The 27174-nt window shown below is 34.5% G+C and overlaps 3 protein-coding genes across 5 annotated transcripts; 1 reads left to right on the top strand and 2 right to left on the bottom strand.

Annotated features, from left to right (window-relative positions):
- Positions 1 to 1344: 1344 nt before the first annotated feature.
- Positions 1345 to 4407, top strand: LOC133314559 (protein NPGR1-like). 3 transcript variants are annotated; one of them, XM_061516050.1, is made up of 5 exons: positions 1345 to 1542; positions 1641 to 1899; positions 2152 to 3374; positions 3753 to 3882; positions 3999 to 4407. In XM_061516050.1, exons 1-5 carry the CDS (start codon positions 1345 to 1347, stop codon positions 4307 to 4309), a joined length of 2121 nt encoding a protein of 706 aa, XP_061372034.1. In that variant the 3' UTR covers positions 4310 to 4407. The 3 variants fall into 3 exon arrangements, with proteins under 3 accessions (XP_061372034.1, XP_061372033.1, XP_061372032.1); XM_061516049.1 differs by having other exon boundaries at positions 2152 to 3389; XM_061516048.1 differs by having other exon boundaries at positions 2152 to 3389; positions 3735 to 3882.
- A 5321-nt stretch (positions 4408 to 9728) lies between these two features.
- LOC133314537 (uncharacterized) lies at positions 9729 to 10472 on the bottom strand. The gene has a single exon (XM_061516020.1). The coding sequence runs from the start codon at positions 10470 to 10472 to the stop codon at positions 9729 to 9731; it is 744 nt and encodes a 247-aa protein (XP_061372004.1).
- Positions 10473 to 21836: 11364 nt separating this feature from the next.
- On the bottom strand, positions 21837 to 27168 carry LOC133314547 (GPN-loop GTPase QQT1). Its single transcript, XM_061516030.1, has 12 exons — positions 27066 to 27168; positions 26337 to 26462; positions 26178 to 26222; positions 26001 to 26080; positions 25328 to 25402; positions 25064 to 25167; positions 24826 to 24982; positions 24637 to 24724; positions 23611 to 23683; positions 23396 to 23534; positions 22281 to 22371; positions 21837 to 22163 (listed from the first exon to the last, which is right to left on the bottom strand). The coding sequence occupies exons 2-11, from the start codon at positions 26426 to 26428 to the stop codon at positions 22319 to 22321; spliced, it is 906 nt and encodes a 301-aa protein (XP_061372014.1). The 5' UTR covers positions 26429 to 26462; positions 27066 to 27168; the 3' UTR covers positions 21837 to 22163; positions 22281 to 22318.
- Between the last annotated feature and the right edge of the window lie 6 nt (positions 27169 to 27174).

The raw sequence follows: 27174 nt of genomic DNA, 5'->3' as shown, positions 1-27174 counted from the left end.
GAGATTACTTAGTATGTGTTAAAAAAAAACTCTATTTATTTATGTTTTGGAGTTTGAAATTATATTTCAATGAATTTAAATTTATGTATTTCAACAAGGAAAATATTATAGTTACTACTTCTTTTTCTTACTACCTTTTACTATTAAATTTTAATCGTTGATTTTCGTCAATCCAATGATTGTAATTTATTAGATCATATTTATTAATTAATTATTAATTTCCAATAAATTATAACCGTTAGATTGACGAAAATCAACGGTTAAAACTTTGTAATAAGAGATAGTAAGAATAAGAAGTAGTAACTATAACCTCTCCCTTTCAATAAATTTTAAATAAATCTGTATAATACAAGATATTATAATAAAAAAAATGAAAAGCTAATTTAAAGTTAATTATATTATATTGGATTACAAGATATTATTAGATTTAAAGTCATTAAAGCTAAACGGGTTCAATCCCTCTGCTCCTTCCTTGGGTAAATCTTCTAGCACTCTTTCAAATAAAAAGACTCATGTATCATTAAAGATAAAAGAGTGAGTAAAATAAATATAATTACTTAGGTTACTTTTTTTTTTTTTTAATTTGTCTTCCTTTAAATGGCGACAATTTCTTTACTCGTTTTGCTTTCTCCTTTAAAAAACTTGAACCAATGTTTAAACACAAAAGTTTGAACTTTGAAGTTGAATATGAAAGAATCTACCAACTTCTGCAACCACCATTCCTCCAATTCCATTAGCACTCGGAAAAATTAAAAAAAAGAACGAAATGAAAGATAGATCTCTGAATCCATTGGATGATGACATTTGCATAATAAGCCACGCAGAAACAGTAGAAGGGTAGCTTTCATGGCGTCGAAGACTGTTAAAGTTGATGTCTTTGGAATCTGGGTTTGCTGTGGTAAGTCCAAAGCTGTGTTCCCTTTGTTTGTCTCGCCCTATAGCTGTACAACCTTTTGTCCTCTTCACTTTTTCTGACCTCCATCGTTTGAGTTGTGTTATGTCACGTCTCTCTCTCTCTCTCTCTCTCTCTCTCTTCTCACATCCTTCTCTACCAACAACTAATCATGGGGTTTGGTTTTCAACTTATCATTCATTTCGGATCTCCATTGTTGTTTGTGCTTTAGTAGCTAACTGTTTCACGACAGGTAAAAGAGAACATTGTAATGTTCTTCATTATGCTAATTCATGATAGCTAATTACTGTAGTAGTTCAGAGTTAGTTGAGTTATTTTTTTTTGACGAAAACATGTTTGTTAAAAGGTGTCGCTGTAAAAGCGTGCGGTGAGAAGTGATTGTTTTTGCCTCACTTTTCAACGGAAAGACCCACACTTGGTTTTTTTAGAAGATGTTGTGCGCTTGCTCCTCCGGGGAGCAATTCAAATTTGAAGAGCCGCCACCGCAGTCGCCGGAGTCTCTCGCAACAAGGGATTTCTCTGCCAGTGGACTTTCTTCGAGGAATGCGGATTGGGAATCGAAGTTTGATGAAACCCAAGTAGAAGAAGTTGAATCTACTCTAAAAGAAGCACTTTCCTTAAACTATGAGGTTGCAATGCATTTCGTTTTATTTGAATTTAATTTAGTTTGATCAAAATGTTACGTGCATTTTTTGAAGTTTTTTCCCCTTTTCGGAATGAATTTCAGGAAGCAAGGGCCCTGCTGGGGAGGCTTGAATACCAAAGAGGGAATTTTGATGCTGCCCTCCAAGTATTTCAAGGTATAGACATCAAGGGTTTGACCCCAAGGATGATCAGGGCAATTGCTGAAAGAACCAAGCAAAGAAAACCACGTTCCAAGGCAGATATCGTGATTCCAAATGTGATGTCATTGCATTCAGTAAGCCTGCTTCTTGAGGCAATTTTGCTTAAAGCAAGATCATTAGAGGAGCTTGGGCGATACATTGGTACCTAATACTACCTTTATATCTCTTTTTAGAGGACTTTCATATGCTTGTATGTTGTTTGATCAAACGTGCCTTTGTTAAATCATGCAATTTTTGCATGTGATGTTGTCATCCTTTGACGATATGGATCTTGAACCTTTCTCTATTTTAAGTATCATATAAGTTCTGACAAACTTAACTCCATTATGTATATTTGGTTTTGCCCTCAAGGGTGCCGATTCCGATAACTCTTGTGTTTTCTTATTCATGCAGAGGCTGCAAAGGAGTGCAGAATAATTCTGGATACGGTTGAATCTGCCTTTCCTAATGGAATGCCCGAGAGTATTGGTGAAGATTGTAAGTTGCAAGAAATGTTCCATAGAGCATTGCAGTTGCTTCCGAGCCTATGGATCAAGGCAGGCTTTCTAGATGAAGCTGTCACTGCATATCGTCTTGCTCTGGTCAAGCCATGGAATTTGGAACAACGAAGGTTGGCTGGTGTACAAAAAGATTTAGCTACAATGCTACTCTATGGTGGTGTTGAAGTAAGCCTACCCTCTCAGTTGCAAGTGTGGGGTCAAACAACACCCATGAGTAACGTTGAGGAAGCAATACTTTTGCTATTAATACTCATGAGCAAAGTAGCAATTCAGAAAATAGAGTGGGATGCTGAAATAATGGATCATCTTACATTTGCACTTTCAGTTACTGGGTTGTTTGAGCCATTGGCAGATCATGTAGAGCAGATCCTTCCAGGTATCTATAGTCGAGTTGAGAGGTGGTACTTTCTTGCTCTATGTTATAGTGCAGCAGGGCATAATGAAGCAGCATTGAACCTTTTGAGGAAGGCTTGTGGTAGTTCTGAAGCAAAGCATAGACTCCATTTTCCTTCATTTTTGTTTGGAGCTAAACTTTGTTCCCAACATCCTGGCCATGCTCGTGAAGGCATTAACTTTTCACATGAAGTTATCAATCTAGCTAAGTACCAAAATGAGCATTTTTTGAGTCAAGGATACAAGTTTCTTGGCGTTTGCTATGGGGCTGCAGCTAGAACTTCTGTACTTGATTCTGAAAGAAGTATGTTTCAAAGAGAGTCTTTGAACTTTCTAAACTGTGCTGCTGTATATGGAAATGGTGACCCGGATGTGATATTCAGCCTTGGACTGGAGAAAGCAATTCAAAGGAATCTGGATGGAGCTTATGACAATATAATGATGTACTCAGACGCGACTGTTGGTAGTTCAGGAAGAGGTTGGCAGTTGTTAGCACTCATAGTATCCGCACAGCAGCGGTTCAAGGATGCTGAAACTATAATTGATTTTGCTTTAGATGAGGCTGGAAGGATGGATCAGCTAGAACTTCTAAGATTGAAAGCAGTACTTCAAATTGCTCAGCAGGAACCCAAGCAAGCAATAGAGACCTACAGAATCTTGCTAGCACTAATTCAAGCAAGAAAAGAGCTTTGGCTTCAAGATAAGAACTTTGATCAAGCAAAAGCATTCAGGCATGAGGTGTGTAATAATTTTCAATGAACGATTCTATAACGTCTCTTGTACAGACTGCTATTAAAGTTGATTGAAAAGAAGCAATGACCCTCTTCTATTGGAAACTGCCAAAGAAAAAATCTATACTAGTTAGTTAATTAATACTAATACCTCTGGTTTTTAAATATCAGTTAAAAGAAACTCCCCTATCCTCCCCCTTTCTTAAAATTACATGCTAGAATTTTCATTTTGGATGACCAAAGATGATCCTATTCGTAGAGTGGAAGATTGGGAATTAATAATCTGGGACAATTTTTTTTTTTTTTTAATTATTATTGGTAGAGTAATGATTAGATTCATCTCTCTTAGCAGGGATTAACCGAAAGGAAGTTGGAAATGGAAGCCTGGCAGGATTTGGCTAGCATTTATGCAGATGTTGGTTCCTTGCTTGATGCAAAAGCTTGTGTTAACAAAGCCCAGTTGATAGATTTTTTCTCTCCAAGAAGCTGGCATATTACAGGTAAGGAATCTGTCTGATCAGGTTTTTATTGTGGAACCACTGCATGTTTCTGTATTGAGTAGTGTTTATGCTCATGGTAAACTAATATGCAATTTCATTGCTGTGCACAATTGCAGGGTTGTTGTTTGAAGCTCAATCATTATACAAACAGGCATTTGTTTCCTTTTCAGTATCATTGTCGATAGAACCAGATTACGTTCCCAGTATCATTTCAACTGCAGAATTGTTGCTGAAACTTGGTTTGCAATCACTTCCAATTGCAAGAAGCTTTTTAATGAATGCTTTGCGATTAGAACCCACAAACCACAATGCTTGGTTCAACCTCGGATTGATTTCGAAAACAGAAGGTTCATTACAGCAAGCAGCTGATTTCTTTCAAGCTGCATACGAACTGAAGCTTTCGGCTCCAGTGCAAAAATTTGAGTAATTGAGTTGAGACTTAGGGAAAATACCCGTAATGTTTTTGGTCGAGGGAAAGTGAGCTTGACTAAAAGCAAGATATAAAGCCCGCGAGCAGCGACTAAATGGCACAAATACTCACCCTCGGTTCCCATTACTTTGGTTATTGATTTGTTTAAAAATGTATAGCTAAATCTAGCTACCTAGCAATAGATTTCCTTCATTATGTTCTAATCAAATGTACTTGTTTCACAAGTAGAATTAACGGCGGGGGACAGAAGTAACGCTCTGCCTTTATAATTAATATCCTGTCATACAATGATAGGTACTAGATAGTTGAAGTTGCCATAATTCTATGCTTGACTGTTACTTCTTTCCCATCTTTCTGGTACTTTTTATGTATTGTGAAAGGAAATTACTCTATTGTTCATCACTAATTAAAAATTGCTCATTTAAGTTATTTAGTGAATAGCATATAGAGGTCTTAACTTTGGTTCAAAGGATTGTTGAAGGTGTGAAGCCGGAAAAAAAAAAAAGAACAAGGAAAGAGAAGAGAACTTCATGTTATAAAGGGAAGAGTTAGCTCTTTAGTATGTGATAAAAAATAGGGCATACCCTAAGTCACCCAGATTCAAGTTGTACTGCGTCTCATGGGCAGGAAAGAAAGGTGACAGTTACGACTTCAACCATCAATCTATATCATCCCGTTACTAAATTTTGTGGTAGCGGCCAACATTTTCAATAAAGCTTTGTTTTCTTCTTCAATTCTTCCAGAAAATGAACACCAAGAACTGGGAATTGAATATTCAGCAGTTCTCATGCATCTCCATCACCAAGCTGGTTAAGCCATTTAAAGCTCATTTGACAGGAAGATCATCATTAACTCCAAATAGAGTATCCTGCTAACCTGTCAGGTGAGTTACAAGAAGCCCATGACGAGGGACTACTACCAATAAATTAAATTGCATCTAGCAAGTGGGTCTAATATTATTTCTCAGTGCAAAACATTAAGGCATTGAATTCATAAATCTTCCTTTTTATATTCGCTTCACTTAGATCATTACAAACTAATATGGAACTCTATCACAATTGAATATCTCAATATAACTTATATCCTTGACTATATATGAGAAGTTCAAAGTGATTTCTTTTGTTTTTTGTTTCTTCTTTTCCTTTTTTTTTTTGAAGGGGGGGGGGGGGGGGGGGGCTTAAAAATAAAGGCAAACAGTTTCGTGCGTTCAATTTTTGCAGAAGTAAAAAGGAGTTGCTTCAATATTAACAAGGGAATAAAAACACCAAACTACATTCTCAACTTATCCTCGTTTCCTTTACACCACGAATTCTTTGCAATCAAACATAATATTTCTTGGTCTGGAAAACAACATATTTGACCGATGGTACAATTGTTGTAAAGACCGTTTTATCATCTCCGGAACAAGGAAAGCTGGCACGGCAGAGAATTTGACTGGACCTATACTTAGGACTGCAAGACAAGAAAGGAAAAACCAATGAGGCAAATGATCTTCTAAAATCTAAACTGTAAGGAGACATTTTCTTTGTGCAGAAAAGAAGGTATAAATTGAACATTAACAGACAATTCACTCTGTTACAAACATAATAACCTCAGGAGTGGTCCTAATCTACACAAATTTGAAAAAAAGCAGTGAAGTTAACCCAATCCAACTGGGTTGGGTTGATTAGGTAAGTAAGTTCGTTTGGATTTGTCTAGTTTAGAAGTAGATTCCTAAATGAAAGTTTTGATCCAGGAATAAAGGAATTTCTGGATTGACATGAACTACCTGAATCTAACAAATTGCATTTTAATCACTTTTTCATGTGAAAGAGTGGTGTAGGCATGTAGCATTTTGCAGATACTGAATATGCTACTCTTGAACAGAATCCAGGGAAAAAAAATCGAATTTGGCTATCATTGATATTTTATTTTTGACTCAGTGAAATGAGCTATTGCTGGAACAATTAAACTTCGTTCATGCAAATCTTGTTTACAGAAAGAGAAAAAAAAAAAAAAAGAGTTTAGAAGAGAGTCTTTGTTAGTTTTCAACAGGTTGGTTTGCTAGGTTTAATTAAGTTCATCCAAAAATTTTAGGCACAAGCTACAAGTTGATTCAAAACAATCCAGCCCGTGCTTGCCTATATAATGTACCCAAATGCGAGAAATTTTTAAAATGATTCACACATCTTTTATCATAAACTATGTATGTATTCATATACATGTCAACGCTCATTTTCCTAACATAATTTCCCTCAATTGAAAAGTATGAGTTCATTTTCATGAAACTTAAACTAAACAAAAATGAATAACCAAAATAAAAAACTAAAATTTATCAGACAGATCATTCACCTTAAATGTAATAAGCAGTTGACTCGGACCGATAAATTGCCTAACATCAACCCATCTGCATATCAACAAATGAAATAGTCAAAATCCATTTGAAGATTGTTAGCAATAGGGAAAGGGCAACGAACAGCACATCAAAAGGGAATATATAATTTTTTTTCAATAAAAAGTGCACTAAATTCCTAATCTAAATAATATTTTGATGATACTTCAACAGATTTAACCACTATATATGAGTTAATACTTGCCAAAAGTCAAGTTGCCTCTTGAATCACTAAACCTTTACAAATGGTTCGCCATTGTTGGAGTCTTCAACTTGTTTTACCGTTTCTGATTGCTTTGCCTCTCCTTCTTGTTCTTTCCTGCAATGACAATCAACTCCTAAAAGTTAGTCTATATATACCTATAGAAGAAAAGAAAAAAAACCATTATAAAAGCATTATTTTTTTTTTCCACACGACTCTACCCATCCGAAAAACTTACGTTAAATATGCTTCATTTACTAATTAATAATTACGATGGGCCTTGCATTGCATGCATCTTCTAAAGTATGAACTTCCACGTACAAACATGCATGTCAGAAGTACATGTATTTATGTTATGTCACACGCAGAATGCCTTTCCCCAATATTATCCTATCCATAACGTATGGAATGTAGATCACCCCATATATATTAATCCCAAGTTGCATGAATAAAGCAATAGCCATGTATGCTGAATGTTTTACGTACGTACCACCAATATTCAATGTATGATTTTGAAGGATGCATAAAAATGACAACAATATATAGATCAATTTCAACAACAAGTACGATGAATGCATTTTACAAATCTTTGAAACATTTACATGAATGCATGCAATGAAATGGTTTAAAAAGAAGAAAATGCCTTCTCTGGGCGGCTTCAGCAGCTCTAGCGCGTGCTTCTTCAGAGGCCAATCTCTCTTCCTCCTTTGTCATACGCTTGTTGCCCCCGTCGAAGCAACCAAAGCACAGACCCATCTCTGTCTTTGTTCCTCTCTCTCTCTCTCTTCCTTTCTCGTAAGGCCTTTAAGCCTCTACAACCTGTATTTTCCTTCTTTTTTAAAAAAATTGTCAACACCTTCCCCTTTTTCGTTGTCTTCCCTTTCTGTTGTGGATGAGGATGATGATGACCAAGATATGCTATATTAATATTATTATTAACAAATTCTTTGTTTTTTTTTTGATACAATTATTAACAAATTCTTTAACAACAATGTGCTTCCCATCTTCTATCAAAATCCGTTGCCTCATTCCGCGTTAAATTTGTGTTACCCACCTATTAGTCACAATAATAATATATGCTCTGTTCTTTAACAGAATATGCTGTTCAAATATTACTTAATAATTATTACCCACAATAAAATATTAATATAATACGAGGAATGATCCATTGACAAAATTTTCTTTTACAAATTACATTATGTACTCTCCCGAAATATATAATGTAATTTAGTGTACTTTCGAAAATACATAATAGTACATAATGTATTTGTACATTAGAAATTTATAAATATAACTCTCTCTATATTATATTACATTAAATGTATTTATCTCATTGGGCAAAATTAACTACATGGATCAATTCATATTATTGAGTTATATTAAAATCAGTTTAATTTTCCCCTTTATTAGACACAAATGATAAGGATACAATACAAGAATACTATAATCGTTGCAAATACTGCTGACTTTTGCACAGCGTTTAAAATATATACTTGGTTTCGAGTGCATGATCAATGGAACTGCGTTTTTTCTTTGCGGTGGGAATGGAAATATGTTTTCTAATGGCACCATCTATGTGATCTTGCATTTTTCATAAGGCTTCTAGATTTATCCAAAGTACGACTTCTTGTCCAATTTGAGCTTCCACGAAAGTAAATAATTAATTAATACGTTGCACACAAAAATGGACAAGTAACACGTGGATGATCAATGAATGAAATAATGAATGATTATTCTACCACCCTAAAAGAAAAATAAAATAAATAACTTAAATAAAATTCTATAGGTATTTATAGTGATATTCTTTCATAAAAATGATATGTGTATTATTTATAAACATCAATTATAAGATTTTACAAAAAATATGGTAATTAAAAAATAATAGTTAAGTTATATTTCGATTAAAAAATAACACCACATGTTTAAGTTACTTAATTTTTGTTTTCATAACTTAAATTGGTTGGGAAGGGGTTAATTGGATGGATTATGATAAGGATTAAGGACTATGACAAAACCAAGGAGGACCAGTCGATAGCAGCGCAATAAATGGTTATGAGACCAGACGGCCCAACTAATAACTACTAGAAATCTATAATAGAATGTTCTCTCGTCCAATCAGGATGGGATTTGGAGTCGTATAGAGAAAATAAATTATGACCCACAAAATGTTCTCTTACATGTTTTCTAAATGGGAAAACATTTTTTATTTTTAGTGCAGGAATTTTTTCCCTATCACATTCATTTTTTTTATTGTAAAGAGAAGAGAGAATTTTGTTTAGCAAAATTCATTCATTTTTATGTGAATTTGTAAGAAAAAAAAATTTCTTAAGCATAAAAAGTTAAACCCTTTCTAAATTTACCCACCGAAATCACTTTGGCTGAAACAAAAATAAAATAAAATTAAAAACCCAAGTGCGGGCGATCATATGTTAAGTATCAGAACATTGGCGTTATTTCAAAAAGTGTAAATGGATCACGTACCTTGTGAAAAAGAATGTGTACCGCAGTTTAACTTACATCTTAACTTTGAACAATAAAAGAGTTTTGGAGTTAGAACTTAGAACTGACAGCATTGAGATTGGACCATCACCACTTGATTTTCAAGAACCTCGAAAGAAAAACCATTAACCACTCCATGTACATCTCCATGAGTCCTAACTCTACCACAATTTACACTGAGAAAACGTCATCAAGAGAAGGATTGAATTTTCAACCTGCCTCAAGAACGTTACCAAGAAAACATGCATACACGTATATACACAAAGAAAAAGTCCAATTCCCAACCCAGAAATGGAAATAGTAGAAGAAACAAAAAACAAGGGAACGAAAATATCAAACAATCTTCACCAGCTTTTCTGGTGGCTATGTTTTCCTGAACTCTTATGATCATTTGAAGCCCTGGAATCACCACTTGTCGGAGAAAGTAACCCTTCATGAGTCACCATCTTCTTTTCACTCAACCCTATAACATAGTTATCTTTCTTCTTCTTCTTCTTCGTTGATTTCCTTGGTGGTTTTGAGATATCATTCAATGTAGGGACAACATACCACATAACACAGGTGCAAAGCGTTGCAACTGATCTTCCAAACACAGTCAAGAACACCAAAATCAATATCATAACAGCTGGTACATAGAAAGATGGTCTCTTCATTAACATATCCCAAGAGAAAGTACTAATATTCTTCTTGGGTTGCTTTCTTTCTTCAATAGAAGCAGTGGCTTCAGCTGAAGTTGTAGATTTCTCTATTGGCCGATCCAATAAAGGTGTTATCAAATGTCTTGCTTTGAGCTCTTCACTCTTGTGTCTCTTTTGGTCCTTGTTTTTCACTTTCACCACGATGGGGACGAAATCATCTGTGTTTGAGTATGCAAAGCGAACGAGAGAAATGTCCTGAGGACTCATCTGTGAATAAACCTTTTGCCTTCTCTGGTCAAGATCAGCTAAAAGTGCTGAAAACTTGTCAAGGCCTCGTGTGGAGAATGGGTTATTATCTCTGCTATCTTTTCTTTTGGATTTCTTGGGGCTAGAACATGGTCCATCTTCTGCTTCTTGGTGGAAAGTGCCGCAAACAAAAGGGTTCAGCATATGGTAAAGAATGAAAGGTAGGTTGTTGCTTTGAGGAACTTTGAGAGAAAAGTTGAATTAGATTGGATTGTAACAGAGAGAGGCAGAGTTGAGAAATATATATACATATATATATTTATTGATCTAGGGAGAGAAGACTTGACTGGATCCAATCCAAATCAAAGGTTTGAAATTTAATCATAACATGAAAATTTCCAATATGTTGATCTTTGACTTCTTGGAGAGAAGGAAACAGTAGCTAGCTTAATTGTTTAGTTTATTCTTTTCAGACCGTGTAATCTAATATATTAATTGAGAAGAAGATTGTGTAGGAAAATGAATTGCTTTATATAAGTAGAGAGCATGTTACTTGTGGAGGAGGTCTTGATTATTATTGAAAAGGTCTGTGTCATTCATTAATATAACATATATTCATTCCACAATGTCGCCTATATTATTTATCATGTGATTAATCAATCGTGTCTTCTAGAAAGCAAAATAGCTACGTTGATGCTTGAAACCTGAAACTGAAATTAAGTGGCCGCAAAGTATAGTGACTTTGTAATGCTTGGTTTGGTTGAAAACACACAATTTATAAATTAATTCATTTATTAAAAAAAAAAATTGTACAAACAAAAATCTATTCAAATAACTTCCCACAAAAAAAGATTTAAATGAATTTCTGTTTTTTTTTTTTTTTTAATTATTTAAATTAGTTATTTAATCTATTAAAATACAATTGACTTTAATAAATTAATTATTACAATAAAAAATTGATTCATCCGTAACATATTTTAAGCAAAAATGATTTACAAATTAATCCAAGTATTTTCTTGTAAAGGAAAAAGTTTTGTCCTTTCAAAAAACACAAGGTTGTGTCCTTTCAGCAGTTATAAATATATACAATGGGTAGTATATAGTTATAATATTAAAGTTGTACTTTTTTTTTCTCTTCAGAAGTTGTTTGCTGACGTGAAAAATGAAAAAAAAAATATAACTTTAATATTATAATTATGTACTACCTGTAGTACATAGTTATAACTGCTTAATGGATATAACTTGACACACACTGAACCCTTCTTGTAAACATATAAATTAATTTATAGATAAAATCAAATCAATTATAGTTAAAACAATTCAAAATAAAAGTGCATGTACGTCAAGTCTTATATCATGAACAAGTAAACTTCGTGGATACATTAATTTTTAAGTTAAACTTACATTGATTTAAATTACATTCAAAATATAACCACTGTTTGTGTAAATTTTTGTTTTTAATCTGTTGATCGATTATTTGATTAATTAATTTGATTTGGATTTATGGTGACTTTTTCGAGAATTATAATATACATTCTCAGACCTTTGATTCGAAATTTCTAGTTAAGGAAAATTTTCTTATTATAAAAAATACTATTTTTATAAAACAATTTGTAAAATAGAAGATGAAATTAAATATATTTGCAAACTTTGATTAAAAAAATCATGTACAACGAATATAATATTTTTTGAAAATATCGAATTTTATTAAAATCTTATGTATTTGTTAAGACAAATTAACAAATGAATATCTATTATTTATTTATTTTAAATACATTGAGAATGGAACACAGCTTCTACTACTCTCTACCCATCCCCTTACCACTAGGCTAGCCCTAGTGGCTTCTATTGATTTTAAAGATATATGCTGATTGGGCTCTCCTATTTGGTGTGACCTGCTGGTGCTTATGGAGGAAAATGAATGATTTTGATTTTAATGAGGTGAAATCGGATACCTAGAAGAGCATTAGAATTATTCTGGGATATTATGAGAACTATAGCTCTGGGAAAGGCCTTCTGTTGAAAGGTTCCAGCAAAATACAGCCTCATCCCTAGTGGTCAAATGGATTCCTCCCTTGGCTGGCTGGATGAAAATGAATGTTGATGGAGCAAGCTCAAATGGAAACTTAAAGTCTAGCTGTGGTGGTGTTTTAAGGAACTGCGAAGGGGACTGGATTGTGGGTTTTGCAAAAAATATGGGACATCAGGGAAATACTTTTAGAGCGGAACTTTGGAGCTTCCTTGTAGGACTTAATGTGGCTTGGGATCAAGGCTATCGGAATATCATTATTGAAGGGGACTCTACCCAGGTTCTAAAATTTATAGAACAAGAGGAGCATCTAAGTCATCCTTCAACTCAAATTGGAAAAAAAGTGTGGGATCACCTTGAGAGAAACTGGACTATGCAGATGAAGCATACTCTAAGGGTAGGAAATGTTGTGGCTGATTGGTTGGCACACAAAGCTACATCTATTGATGGAAACGTCCAGTAATTTTTGACCCCTCCTACGGGGTGCAGTATTTTACTTTGTAAAGATAGTTTGAGTGTTGAGACTCTTAGAGTAGCAAGTTAGTTGCTTGGTTTCTCTAGAGAATCAGATAACAGAGAGAATCGATCTATGAAAATGGAATTCATTTTCTTGAATGAGTTAGTTCAATTTACATGTACAGCTACCATATATATTAGATACAAGTGTGCAATATCTTAACAGAAATATAAATGCGGTTATGCCAGCACGTGGCTTTCTAACAAACTCCTAACCAAGTGAGCTGTCAGCATTTCTATCATGATTAGTAGCATTGAACCATTTATCTGATATTGAGTGTATGGAAACATTGGAAGCATTGGGCTCTTGTTGAATGGGCTCATGTTGAATAGGTTGTAAGCCTGCATCGTGTAATACCCCCCCGCAAGTGGGACTATGGAGGTTGAATAGGCCCAACTTGTGAACTGCTGGAAGGAAAAGCTTCGAAGACAAGGGCTTTGTGAAGACATCAGCAACCTGGTCAGCAGAGGAAACTGGGAGAAGATGGAGAAGACCAGAACAAATTTTCTCACGCGTGACATGGCAGTCAATGTCAATATGCTTGGAACGTTCATGGAAGGCTGGATTGTGTGCTAGGTAGATGGCTGATTTGTTGTCGCAGTATACTGATGCCGGTTTGGACCATGGAATATGGAGATCACGGAAGAGATGTTGTAACCACTGTAGTTCATAGGTAAGGGAAGCTAAGGCTCTGTACTCTGCTTCAGAGGAGGAGCGAGAAACGGTAGACTGCTTCTTTGATCGCCAAGTAACCAAAGAAGAACCAGTGAAGATGCACATGCCAGTAATGGAACGTCGAGTGTCAGGACATAAACCCCAGTCAGAATCACTGAAAGCACGAACATGGATGTCTGGGTTTGCTGGAAAAAATAAACCAGTTGCTGGAGCTCCCTTTAGATAACGTAGCACACGAGTAGCAGCTGCTTCATGAACAGTAGTGGGTTGAGAAATGAATTGGCTCAGTTGTTGAACCACAAAGGATAAATCAGGACGCGTTGTGGTCAGATACAACAAACGTCCAATTAACCGACGATAAGCGGTAGCATCAGAAAGGGGTGTGCCTTCATCTCTGCGTAGATGAGTAGAGTGGTCCATTGGAGTAACACAGGGTTTTGCAGCCAATAGTCCTGCATCAGAGAGGATCTCCAGGGCATACTTGCGTTGGTTAACATGAATGCCACGTTTGGAACGAGAAACCTCAAGGCCAAGGAAATATCTCAAAGAGCCTAAGTCTTTAATTCTGAACTGTTTATGAAGAAATTCTTTGACTCGAAGTATTTCAGCAGCTGAATTACCTGAGAGAACGATATCATCGACATATACTAAGAGTATAGTGAACTCATTGGCACGAGAGAGAGTAAACATGGAATGATCTGCTTGTGATGGAGTGTAGCCAAGAGATATGAGCGCAGAAGACAGTTTGCTGTACCACTGTCTGCTAGCTTGACGAAGACCATAAAGAGACTTGTTCAACCGACAAACTTGAGTAGGATTAGCAAGAACCAATCCTGGTGGAGGCTCCATATAAACCTCTTCATGCAGATCGCCATGAAGAAAAGCATTATCAACGTCCAGCTGCTCTAAAAGCCAGCCTTTGGATGCAGCAAGGGCAAGAAGTGCACGAAGAGATGTCAATTTTGCTACTGGGGAGAAAGTGTCTAGGAAATCCACACCTTCGAGTTGAGTGAAGCCTTTTGCAACCAACCTGGCTTTAAACCGTTCTATTTCTCCATTGGACTTGTATTTAATCTTATACACCCATTTGCATCCAATGGGTGTCTTATGAGAAGGAAGATCAACTACAGTCCATGTATTGTTGAGAGTCAAAGCAGATAATTCCTTATCCATGGCCAATTTCCAGTCTGCACTTTTAATGGCTTGCTTGTATGTACAAGGCTCAGCAGTGGTGATAACATTGAGGCAAAAGTTTTTGTATGAAGGAGCACAAGAATTATAGGAAATAACTTGGGATAAAGGGTGTTTAGGAGAGGAAAGAATACCTGGTGAAGAGTGATGCTGCTGCCTGGAGAAGAGGCTATAGTGATAATCCTGGAGGTACTTAGGAGGATGGCTTAGTCGAGAAGAACGACGAACAGGTGGAATAATAGGTTCATCAGATGTAGGTGATGTATCTGATGTAGAAGACTCATCAAAGGAAGAACTGGTAGGTATAGGTGAGGGATGTTCTGCTGAAATAGGACTGCTGGGTTGAGTATGTATAGGAGAAGGCACTATAGTGCAGGATGGAGAAATTGGAAATGATGTATGAAATAAGGATGAAAAGTCTGAGGTGGTAGTGGGGTCAGTATGTGTATGAGATATTGCATTTCTGTCATGGTCATGAGTTACAGAAGAAGATGTGGTATGAACAAAAGGCATGACAGTCTCATAAAATACAACATTTCTTGATAGAAAAAGTTCATGGGAATTGAGATCATATAGTAAGTAACCTTTTGTTCCCTCTCTATAGCCAAGGAATACTGACTTCCTTGCTCTAGGTGAAAATTTGGTACGGTTATGTGAAAGGGTTGATGCATAAGTGAGACATCCAAAAACTTTCAGATGAGTAAAGGAAGGCACATCATTGTATATCAGTTCATAGGGAGTTTTGTTTTGAAGTTTGGGTGTGCAAGTACGATTTATTAAATGAGTTGAGTGTGTGATGGCATAACACCAAAGTGAGATTGGAAGGTTGGCTTGGAAGGACAAGGCTCGAGCAACATTCAAGAGATGTTGGTGTTTTCGTTCTACAACCCCATTCTGTTGAGGTGTCTCAACACATGTTCTTTGGTGAATAATGCCTTCACTAGAATAGAAATCAACCATCATGAACTCAGGACCATTGTCTGACCTTATTATTTTAACAGGAGTATCAAATTGGTTTTTAACAAGATTAACAAAACGTTGCAAATGTATACGGGTTTCAGCCTTGGTTTGCATAAGGAAAAGCCAAGTGAACCTTGAAAAATCATCTACAATGGTGAGAAAGTACCTATGGCCATGAATTGAATTAACAGAATGTGGACCCCAAATATCAACATGAATCAATTGAAAAGGTTTCACTGTTACAGTAGTACTAGAACTAAAAGTGGATTTATGTTGTTTAGCTAAATGACAGACTTCACATGGAGTGATATGACTATAAGAAATAGAAGGAAATTTAGTCGACATGACTTGTAAAATATCTCTGGAAAGATGGCCTAAACGTTGATGCCACAACATGGAGATATCCTTATTTTGGATTGTGTTACAAAGAGTATGAGTAGGTGTGTAAGGATTGGTGTTACTGGTATTGTTGGTATTTTTGGTGTAAGAATTGGGGATGTCCTTATTTCTGGTAGTCTTGGTATTACTAGATATCACATATAGCCCATTCTTCCTCTTAGCAGAACCAATCATCATCTGGTAGCCTTGGTGTTTCTGTTGGATATAACAATAAGAATTGTCAAAAGTAAACAAGCAAGGAATGACAAGTAACAGTTTAGTAACTGACAAAAGGTTAATATGAAATTCTGGAACAAAAAGAACTTCAGTAAGAACAAGGGAAGGAGAAATTATTACTGTGCCTGAAATTGTAGCTTTGACATTGGAACTATTTGGGAGGGATATAGTGATGGGATCAATGGTGTGAAATGATGAAAAATTAGATAAAAGGGAAGTTACATGATCTGTAGCCCCAGTATCAATCACCCAATCAAGATTGCTTATACCTGATGGAACTGTGTTCGTGTGTGAAACAATAGCAGCATTTGCAGAATGCTTGGTAGATACTGTGTCTCCAACATTGGAATGCTGTAACAGATTCAATATGTGTTGATACTGGTCTTGAATAGCAGCCATTTGAGAGTTATCATGTTTCATTCCACTCCCTTCTTGAAGCTGAAAATTAGGAACTGCATGAGAAGAATTATCATGCTTCATCACATTTTCTTCTTGGAACTGAAAATTGGTAACAGCATTAACAGCTGACATGGTTCCCCTGCCTCCATTGTTCCTGTAGCCTGATGGAAAGCCATGAAGAACATAGCAAGTCTCAATAATGTGGTTGTTTCTGTTACAATGTGTACAGAATCGTGCAGTATTTTGTCCTCTTCCTCCACTGTAACGACCACGTCCTCTATATCCTCTTCCATTATTGAAATAATTGTTCCTTCTTGACTGATCTCCCATTGCTGCAAGAGTTTGATGACTATTTGTGAAATTCAGATTGCCTTCAGACTGCATCTGACGTTCTTGTTGTATCACCAGAGAAAAAGCCTTTGCTACACTCGGTAATGGATCTATCAGCATTATCTGTGACCTTACATGAGAGTACTGATCATTAAGGCCACGAAGAAATCTTACAGTTTGATCGTTCTCACGATACTGACGCATTTTTGCTATTGTTCCACATGTACATGGAGCTATTGGAGTGGGAATTGGCTTCAAATTCTCCAGTTCTTCCCACATTGTTTTCAACATAGTGAAATACTCACTAACATTCTTTTCTCCTTGACACAACTTATACAAGTCTTCTTGTAAATCACACATACGAAATACATCCGATTGAGAAAATCGGTGTTTCAAATCATGCCATGCATCTGAGGCCTTTTCAATCCATAATATGGACTGAGCAATATTCTGTGTAATCGATCTATGGATCCATCCAAGAACTATGGTATTGCATCGATCCCAAGCTTCAAATGTGGGATCATCAAAGGACGGTGGAGGAAGGTTTCCATTAATAAAACCAAGTTTATTTTTAGATTTAAGAGCCATTGTCATGGCTCGACACCATGCATGATAGTTAGATCCATTCAGTGGAGGAGTGACCAACACCTGAGATGGATTTTCACTTGCATGCAAGAAAAGATGATGAGATGGATTCGTCAAGAACTCAGGAAGAGAAGATTGACTCACCAAAGGAGGTTGATTCAATTGAGGAGGTTGATTCAACACAGGAGGTTGATCCATTACTGGTGGCTGATCTATTACAACCAAGGAAATCGAAAGCAAGGAAAGATCAAAAGAAAAAGAAGCAGAGTATCAGAGCTCAAGCTCTGATACCATCTAGAGAATCAGATAACAGAGAGAATCGATCTATGAAAATGGAATTCATTTTCTTGAATGAGTTAGTTCAATTTACATGTACAGCTACCATATATATTAGATACAAGTGTGCAATATCTTAACAGAAAGATAAATGCGGTTATGCCAGCACGTGGCTTTCTAACAAACTCCTAACCAAGTGAGCTGTCAGCATTTCTATCATGATTAGTAGCATTGAACCATTTATCTGATATTGAGTGTATGGAAACATTGGAAGCATTGAGCTCTTGTTGAATGGGCTCATGTTGAATGGGTTGTAAGCCTGCATCGTGTAATAGTTTCTGTTGTTATTTTCCACACACAAAAAGATTTATGCTGATAATTCATTTATTAAAAATATTAAATTAATCCATTATTAAAAATACAAACTTTGTCTATTTTAAAAACCAGAACAAACCATTAAACTTACAATGAAATTATAGGTCAAGTTGGTGTGTCAGATTTGTCAACCATCATTATCTTGTAAGAATTAACTTAATATTTTTAAAGACTAATTAATTTGGTGATATAAATTGATATTCATGACACATTTTTAAAAGAGTGAGATAAACATTAACTCTAGCATTAGCAACGCAGCTACAAAATGTCCTTATCATATTGTCAAATATAATTATGACAAGTCTATTTCACCGATATATTTAATTTGAAAAAAAAAAACGAGTCTGTTCCATTTGTAATTACACAGTTACACTGAATCCAGCATAAAAATCCATTGAGCTAGGGTCATACTAATTTGTTTTCTATAGAAAACTCCGTGCTGATTAGTGATTACGGTAACCATGATGTCATGGGGAAAAAATTGCTTTAATTATTTTTCCAACTTTAGTTCATTATGTTCACTGGTTTTCAACCTAGACGGTTTAGTTTCCAACCCAAAGGGAGTTAATTAAGAAGGTTGAATTTACTTATCAGTGACCGTATAATTTGTAAAATAAAAGGCCTAGAAAAATTTTCTAAGCTTGTATATATTCACTATTTTTTTATTTTTTTTTTGATAACATATATTCACTATTTTGTTCGCCATAAGTTGTGAGATATACTACATTTCTCCCGCAAGAAATACTGTAATAAAGACTTGACTTTCATCTCTATAGCAATATTATAATTTATCACTAATGAAACGAATGCCTCAACCTGCTACACATAAGTGGGAAAGTTAATTACTAAAAAATATCATAACAAAATTAACAAAATTCATATACACTTCAATTGCCTATAAGAGGTAATTTCCATAAAGGCGGTATTATATACATACAGTCATAAATATATTCATATCTTACGTGCAGTTTGAAAATTGAAATTCACACATAAATATAAATGTGTTCACTATGATTCCTTCTTTACCCTTCCTTGTTTCTTGATTCTTTCCTTTCTTTTTTCTCCTGAGGGAGCGTTTGGTTCAAGAGAAATTTTTTGAATACTAAAAAAAATATAATTACTAAGAAAATGGTGGGAAAGTAAGTTTGGTAGGAAAATATTAAAAAAGTTGTTTGATTGAAAAAAAAAATTTACCGAAAAAATTAGGTAAAATTTATAAAGTCTATATTTGGTTGGAAGTAAAATATTAATGGAAAAATGAGTTGCAATTACCAAAACAACCTTTTTATAAAATTTTTGAATTACCAAATAACCCTTTACCCGTAATATTGAAAAGTGAGTTGTTAGTCTGCAATTAGATTTGGTAGCAGATATCACTTTCTGCAATTAGATTAGGTTTCTGCAATTAGATTAGGTGAAGATATGTTCGTCAGAAAATTGTTACTTTTTGAAACATTTAGCTAGACAACTCGAAATATCTGCTCTGAAGTGGGATGGTGTTACATGTCTATTTTGTGCAATTTATATGCAAACATGGATGGATGGAGAAATAATTTTGGTTGAAAAATATTGTAATCTGGTCAGCCAAACATGATATAACGAGATTTTCAAATTACCAATGTCTATCTATCTTAAGAGATAGCTCGTACCAAACACAGCCTCAAAGACATCCTCAGAGTTTACTTAAGTTTAATTATGAGTTTAAATTTACTTTTTACATTATCATTCAATGGTGTGTTAGCACACATTATTAAAAAGAGTTAAACTTCTTACGTAGTAGTTATGATAGTCAGCATTTTTTGAGAAAATTAAATCTTTTCATTTTTACATTGTATCAACAAATAAATTAATATTTTGTTATTTTCCTCCATTTATTTTTTTTTTGAAATTTGAAGTCAACATAAAATTGTCGGAACAAAATAGTATTTCCCTAAGCCGGGTAGTACGGACAAAACGTTTTTATTTTTTTCTGAAGGAGGAATTAAAAAAGTGCAATTTTTTTATTTTTTATTTTAATTTGACTAGTTAACTTGCGCACGCTTAATGGGCAGGCACCGTGTCTGTGTTGTTGAAGATATCCAATGTCTTTATTTTTTTTAACTCACTCGTTCTAACCAACTGAAAAAGTAACGCGTGCTTTTTGTCGTTATCTTTAGGTCTATTTCAGTATTTTGGCCATTTTTTTTAGAAGTCGTTTCAATTAGCCAATTATACTTAGTAGCGGAAGCCAAACTTGACTGATGTCAAACAAACAAAATAATTGGTTTTTATTTGTAAAAGCATTGAGTTATTATACATACGTATAAGAAATAATGAGATTTGCTGAAATTATAATCATCATCCATTATTTTAAAAAAGGGAAAATTTTATTTTCACCCATTGTGATTTTGTGATTTATTATTTGACCTCCTTTGATTTTAAACTTATTACTTAGACTCATTGTGTTTAAATAATTTACCATTTAACCCCTCGTGGTTTCAAACTTTCACTTAGACACTTTGTGATTAGAAAGTTTTGCACTTAGACTACTTGTGGTTACAAAAATAAAAATTTTAAAAAATAAATATTTAAAATAAATATTCTCTCTTTTATTTTATATCCTCGCCTAATGCATTTGGGGTTTAAAAAATAAAAATAAATTTTTAAAAAATTCACCTATTTTTATCAAAAAAAAAAATTCAAATCAAATATTATTTTATTTTGCCCGATATCGTTACAAAATTATATAAAGAAAGTAAATATCTTATTTTGATAATACATATTTAATTATCTTAAATAATATTTTTTTAGTTTCAAATATATTTAAAAAATTAAGATAATTTATAAATTAATTTCAGAATAAATAACTTGAAATATTTTTTAAACCATAAATGCATTACATGAGGATATAAAATAAAAAAGAGAAAAAATTTATTTTAAATATCTTTTTTTAAACCACAAGGTATTTAAGTGAAAATTCAAAACCATAGAGTTAAATGACAAAATATCTAAGCACAATGGGTCTAACTGATAAATTTAAAATCACAAGAGATCAAATAATAAACCACAAAATCACAATGGGTTGAAAATAAAATTTTACCTTTAAAAAATCACTCTAACCTCCTTGTTTTACACATATAGAGGGGCTGTGTGTTTTTGAAAAAAAGAAAAAAGTCGTGTCTATAATCTTTTTTCTTACAGAAATTTGAAGACACCGATGTAAAATGTAAAATGACGTAAAAGCTGGTATAGTTGGTATAAATCTCAAACCTGAGGAATATTCAGCGTAGTACAATTTGCACTCTTCGTGTGGATTGGGACAAACATGGTAATCATTGTACACGTTCAATGTCAGAACACATTGAACACTTTCTTATTTTATATAATTTCAGGAAACAAGTTACTTTGAAGCAACAACAAGCATTTCCTTATTCATATGACAGTCCACTGCGTTATTTTAACAAATGATTTTCCATAATTTCTATGTGTAATTTTTGGTGGGAGAGTGCCCCTCACCACACGATAACCTAATATGTTCCCGCAATATTTCAAATATTCTGTTGTCATTTCAAAAAATAAAAAGATATATACACCTCAACATTAACATTAGTTTGTAATATTAGAATTTTCATTTGGCATACACGTTGCATTCCGTCCAGCATAACTTGCTCAAACACATTTCTCATACGTCCAACAACGAGAAAATATCTACGCTGGATGTGAAAATCAAAATGAATCGACTTCAAAAAACAAACGAAAATCTCATTCAGATCTATAGGGATGCAGGATTCTGATATTAATAATATAGTAAAAAGTTGGCCGAATTTGGTAGCTGCTTTTTCGGCTCTTGGACAAGCCCTTAATTAGGTAATGTCATGAAACTAACTGGCAGCTCTGCTGCTTCCACTATGTTTTCAGAATCTTCATTACTATAAGGACGAGAAACCCAATACCTGTCCAATATCTGCAATGGGAGTCACAAGCTATTAGTAGAGTTCACAGTGGTTTCACAAGCCACGGCAAGCACAAAACCTAAGAAACTTACAGGGAATGAAGAAAGTAAAAATGTAAAATTACTCACCAAGATATCATTCTCTTTCAATTATTTATTTTCCCCCATCAATCATCATAATCAATATTTTCATCATCCTTCATGTACTTCTCTTGTACTGCTGCAACTGTAGCTTGCTGAGTTAAAGGAAGCTCATAATTGAATATATTAAGGCATGATTAAGACGAGCATGGTTATCAGAACACTATCTAATTCGCAACTCAAAATGCAACTTAAAGACTACTGTTCTTTTCCCTTTCAGTTTCCGTCACCTGGGTGAGCATCTTTGCAGCATCATTGAAGACTTGGATTGGCCCAAGTGATTAACTTAAACCAAAACATTTAACGGGGAACAAATATTCATGAGATTTGAAATCAATAATGCAACAATATATTCTTCTAATGGGCTTACAGCAACATCACGATAATTTTATATCAGATTAAACATATACGCAATGGACCTTTTTATTTATACCCTCAAGAGGATGGACTTCTAAAATTTGATTGAGAAATAAGGGAAAAGCACAGCCACATACCTGAACATTGTTACAGAGCTCTTTAGGATGTTCAAAAGACTAACAGATTGGTACATGTAATGCTCCCATGAACAACTTTAAACCACTACCCATTAAATCTCGACTAACGAGGGTAAAGATGAGGACAATCTTTGTACATAGTCTTACCCATTGTATATTTGCAAACAGGAGGCTTCCCAGTATCGAACACGTGACCTCTCAGTCACAAAGGAGCAAACTCCCATGAACAACTGATTTAAAAAATAGGACCATCTTTCCTCCAACAAAAATATTTTCCAAAGAGGTTTTTTATAAATCCTGCAAGTTTCAACGTGTCATTTCCACCTACTAATGCAAGGAATTAGGAGTCCACAATAATTTAGTTGATATTTTCCCAAAGAAAAGGCAACTATTTTGTTTATAGTACTAAATCATCATCACTGTTGTTACTAGAGGCAAACCAAGAAGCAGTTAAAAACAGAATATGCATGGAAAGCAAGATTCTCCTGTACAGATTGAAAGTGCTGAACAATAATAGCTGTGTTATGCAAATTGCAAGTAATGATATTTTCCGCAGTTATTTATCTCAAGGTAAAAGATAAATGAATCTGCATAGATACATGAAAAAACAAGGATATCTATAATAATCCCAATCAAGAGGACCAATTGCAATCTTGCTAAATTCAACTGCACTTGCTTCTATGTCAGCAAATATGTACCCGTTGCTTTTGTCAACCAGCTTCACTAAATTACCTACACTCTCTTTGTCCTGAAAAGGAAATTCCAACATATGATTCTGAACGTTTAAAATTAACAGATGAAAAACCTGGGCCTTTTCATTGTACCTGAATATCTAAAGTTGTAAAATTCACAAGACTGAAGTTTTCAATAACTTCACACAATTCCTTTGTGAGCTTTCTGCAAATATAATAAGATAATTCTAATAAAAACTACTCAGAGTAAAAACAAATGTAAGGATGAAATAGAGAACATAAGAATAAAATCAACCAGAATCTTTAAGTGGGGGTGGGAGGATAAAAACACTTCATTTATTAATCTGATTTGCATAGGCTCCTTATGGAAACATTTATATTTTAAAAGTCGTAGCCAAAATGACAGTCTCTTCCTATCAAAAGCTGTCAGAGAGAATTAATGATCATGTTGTATACTGACAAAACATTTTCCATCCGACCCATTTATACCAGCCTTCACCATCATTTCCAACTTTTCACTTTAATTTGTAGGCTACTATTCAAAATTTACAGTCAGAATAATGACATTTAGGCACTAAACATCAACCAGAAATTGATTCACCCACGCAGCCACATTTCACATCAGGACAACTTGGATCCTAGCACATTATAATCATTAAAAATGAGGCAAATTAACAAATGACCTGATTGCTGCACATTTTTCATTATAAGCTGCTATTATCAAGGGCGCACCCAACATTGAGAAAATACAGAATCCAACTTTACCCAACTTGAGGAGTATTGTCATCTAATGTTTATTTCATATTTTAGACTATTATCTCTCCATCAAGTAGGAAGCTGTTGATGGAAGCACTGAAAGTTAAAATCTGTATCTTTTACCTTTCAGTCTCATGCATTAGATATATGAATACATTGTCATTAATAACAATGAAACTTATCATGCATTATATATATGAATACATTAATAACAATGAAACTTATCGAGAATTCAATATGGCATGGTAGACTCACAAGACAAATAACAAAACACAATGAGGAATACTACATCTTAAGAAAGGAAACAGTTAAAAAGTGTCAACAAAAATTCAGAACATTAAAGTATTATTAGAATCAGAAGCATGGTTAGCAAGCAAAGAATTTCTGCACAACACATCACACCTGTACTTAGCAGAGCGAGGATCCTGATCAAGATGGTGTTGTAAATATGACAAGTCTTGTACGTCTGTATAGAAATCAAGATTAAATCCTGCAACAATCAAATCGTTAAGTCAGCATGAAATCTGTCACCTATAACCAGAATAAAATAAAGCATGCTTAGCCCATGATATCTAAAAGTAATTACCGCACCTAGCCTTCCATAGCTCTCAATTAAATCTATTTTTGACAAGACATTTATGTGGGGGAGTTCTAGATGCAGCATTGTGGATAAGGATAGAAGCAATGCACTGATATACTTCCCAGGGTCGCTGCAAAGATGGGCATCAACCAAATGCACTGCAGTTAACTGCATAGAATAAACATACAAATGAGTTCCTCAAATAACATACGGTTTGACATCAGCAAGATGTAAAGAACAGAAATATACCCTTAGGTTCAATTTCTTTATGAGTTTCATGATGACATTCTTGGCATTTGAATGAAGAAAAAAGAGTTCCACTTGGCCAGGAAAATCAAAGAGTAGGTAGTGATCTGAAATGTTAATACTATTGTCAGGCAACTAGATTATATTAACTGAACAAGGAGAATAGTTGTTTCTAGTCTATTTAAGGATGTTGTCGGAACTTGTAGTTTGTTTGATTATCCAGCAAGTACTGTAGATCTAGAAATTATGGCATAATAATGCACTAACCTTTAAGAAGAGGTTCCAATTTTGCTTGCAACCAGTCAATATTTTTCTCTAGATAATCCATGCAAAACACAAGACCTGTTTGCACAAGACAAGAAAAACTTCAGACTATGCACATGGTAAGGCACGAATCCAATATAAAAGGTGGTGTAGCACATTCAGGGTCCCTTTCATGAGAACCATTGATTTGCATATTGAGTAGCTTGTTAGATTTCTTGTCATATATGCTCTCAAAATCTAGAAAACCATCAGTCTATGCCTACACTTCCAATAGTCTATGTTAGGAACCCAGAAACAGATTCTGAGTTGTCAAAGAAAGAGAGAGGAGAAAAACAGAGAAAGGAAAAGAGAAAGAATACTGTGTATTATTTATTGAATTACAGAGACTTAAGGAAAGAATTATCCTTCCAAGGGTTTCTCCCCTTTCTACAACAGAGCTACTACTCAGTTTCCAAATGATAACAGATCAGAATCCTCCTTCTTTTACCCTCTCCTACTTCAGCTAATTTCCTACCTCTAAGAACTTTAACTGCCAAAACAAAATAACTATTCTAACTAACAACTCTCTCGCCCTATCTGTCCATCACATGGTACTACTGGTTAAAAGACATTAAAACACAGAAATTTCATAAAAAATAAATAAATAAAACTTCAAAGAAAAAAGGAATAGGCTTACCCCCATTTGGACCAAGAGAATGTTCCACCATTACATCACTAAGTTTCACGAGATCCTCGATGTTCACAGCACATTCATAGCTATATTTTATATTAGGGGAAACCAAGTTGAACTATACAACTAGAAAGTGACACATCTGAGAATAACAATGTTCGAAAGAGATAGAGGGAAGGATACGGTAATGAATCATTAGCAGGATCCAAATTGATAACAGCAACCTTCCTGCATTCCAAAAGCAAACTATATAAGACAAATACAATACACAGATTAGTAGAAAACCTGAAATTCACATAATAACATATTTTAACTTACCTCCCCCTAAAGAGTCAGGCTTACCTTCCAATAAGATTGAGGAACTGAGACATGCCATTGCAGTAAGTTGTTTTGCCAGAGCCAGGAGGACCGACTACTACTTGCCCAAACACCATCTTCCTTCCTTCCCTCCAATTTTATGTTATTTCCCTGAACAAAACCAAGTGAAATTAAACCTTGTATTATCTTGAGAGCTTTGAGGTTCCATTTTGCAACCGTTCTCGAAGGGCAAAATTGAAAAACACCTTAAAAGTTTGAAAAACCAGTATACGAAAACAAAGTTAGGGCCAAGAGTCTATTTATACATAAAGAACGGTGGAAATTAAATCTCATTTCACCGTTGAACATCCATCAAAAGATGATTTCCCTAAAATTAATTGGGCAAATTATAATACCTTAAACATATCTATTTATAATAAACATATTCTTAAGATTAAATTCAAACAGCTTCTTCTGAGGTCATCAAAATCCAAGGATGAAACATAAATACGAGCAACAGACTCAACCAAACAGCTGGGCATTTTATCAAACAATCTACGTGCAAACAGGTAAAGACAGTAAAATGAAACAAAAGTTATGAACCAGAATACCTTAACCTCAGCACCAGAAATTATGACCATGAATAAATGAATGTGTATCTCCAAACCTCTTAACCTCAGGTAAAATGCAAAGTTCCTTTTAAAATTTGCAATTCAGACAGCAAATGTAAAATCCAACAATCCTCTTAAACTTGACATAGACAATTGGGATTACCTGACGGAATATTAATCTCTTCGCTTGGATAGTCGTTGGTTCTGTTCTGGGGCTTGGACTCACCCTCCTACTCTTCTCTGCAGTTATAGCTTAAGCTCTCTATACACAC

This window comes from Gastrolobium bilobum, unplaced genomic scaffold (genome assembly GCF_033153095.1).
Source record: "Gastrolobium bilobum isolate Gb01-03AN ecotype WA unplaced genomic scaffold, APGP_CSIRO_Gbil_v1 utg10825, whole genome shotgun sequence".
In the NCBI taxonomy this organism is placed as follows: Eukaryota; Viridiplantae; Streptophyta; class Magnoliopsida; order Fabales; family Fabaceae; genus Gastrolobium; species Gastrolobium bilobum.
This window is presented reverse-complemented; position numbering and strand designations above follow the sequence as displayed.

Coding starts and splice junctions, on each gene's coding strand:
- LOC133314537 (XM_061516020.1), bottom strand. CDS start 10,472: ATGCTGAACCCTTTTGTTTGCGGCACTTTCCACCAAGAAGCAGAAGAT.
- LOC133314559 (XM_061516048.1), top strand. CDS start 1,345: ATGTTGTGCGCTTGCTCCTCCGGGGAGCAATTCAAATTTGAAGAGCCG. Junction 1,543..1,640: donor CACTTTCCTTAAACTATGAG/GTTGCAATGCAT, acceptor AATGAATTTCAG/GAAGCAAGGGCCCTGCTGGG. Junction 3,390..3,734: donor CAAAAGCATTCAGGCATGAG/GTGTGTAATAAT, acceptor CTCTCTTAGCAG/GGATTAACCGAAAGGAAGTT.
- LOC133314547 (XM_061516030.1), bottom strand. CDS start 26,428: ATGGTGTTTGGGCAAGTAGTAGTCGGTCCTCCTGGCTCTGGCAAAACA. Junction 25,168..25,327: donor ATTGGAACCTCTTCTTAAAG/GTTAGTGCATTA, acceptor TTAACATTTCAG/ATCACTACCTACTCTTTGAT. Junction 22,372..23,395: donor GGATTATTATAGATATCCTT/GTTTTTTCATGT, acceptor CTACAGTTGCAG/CAGTACAAGAGAAGTACATG.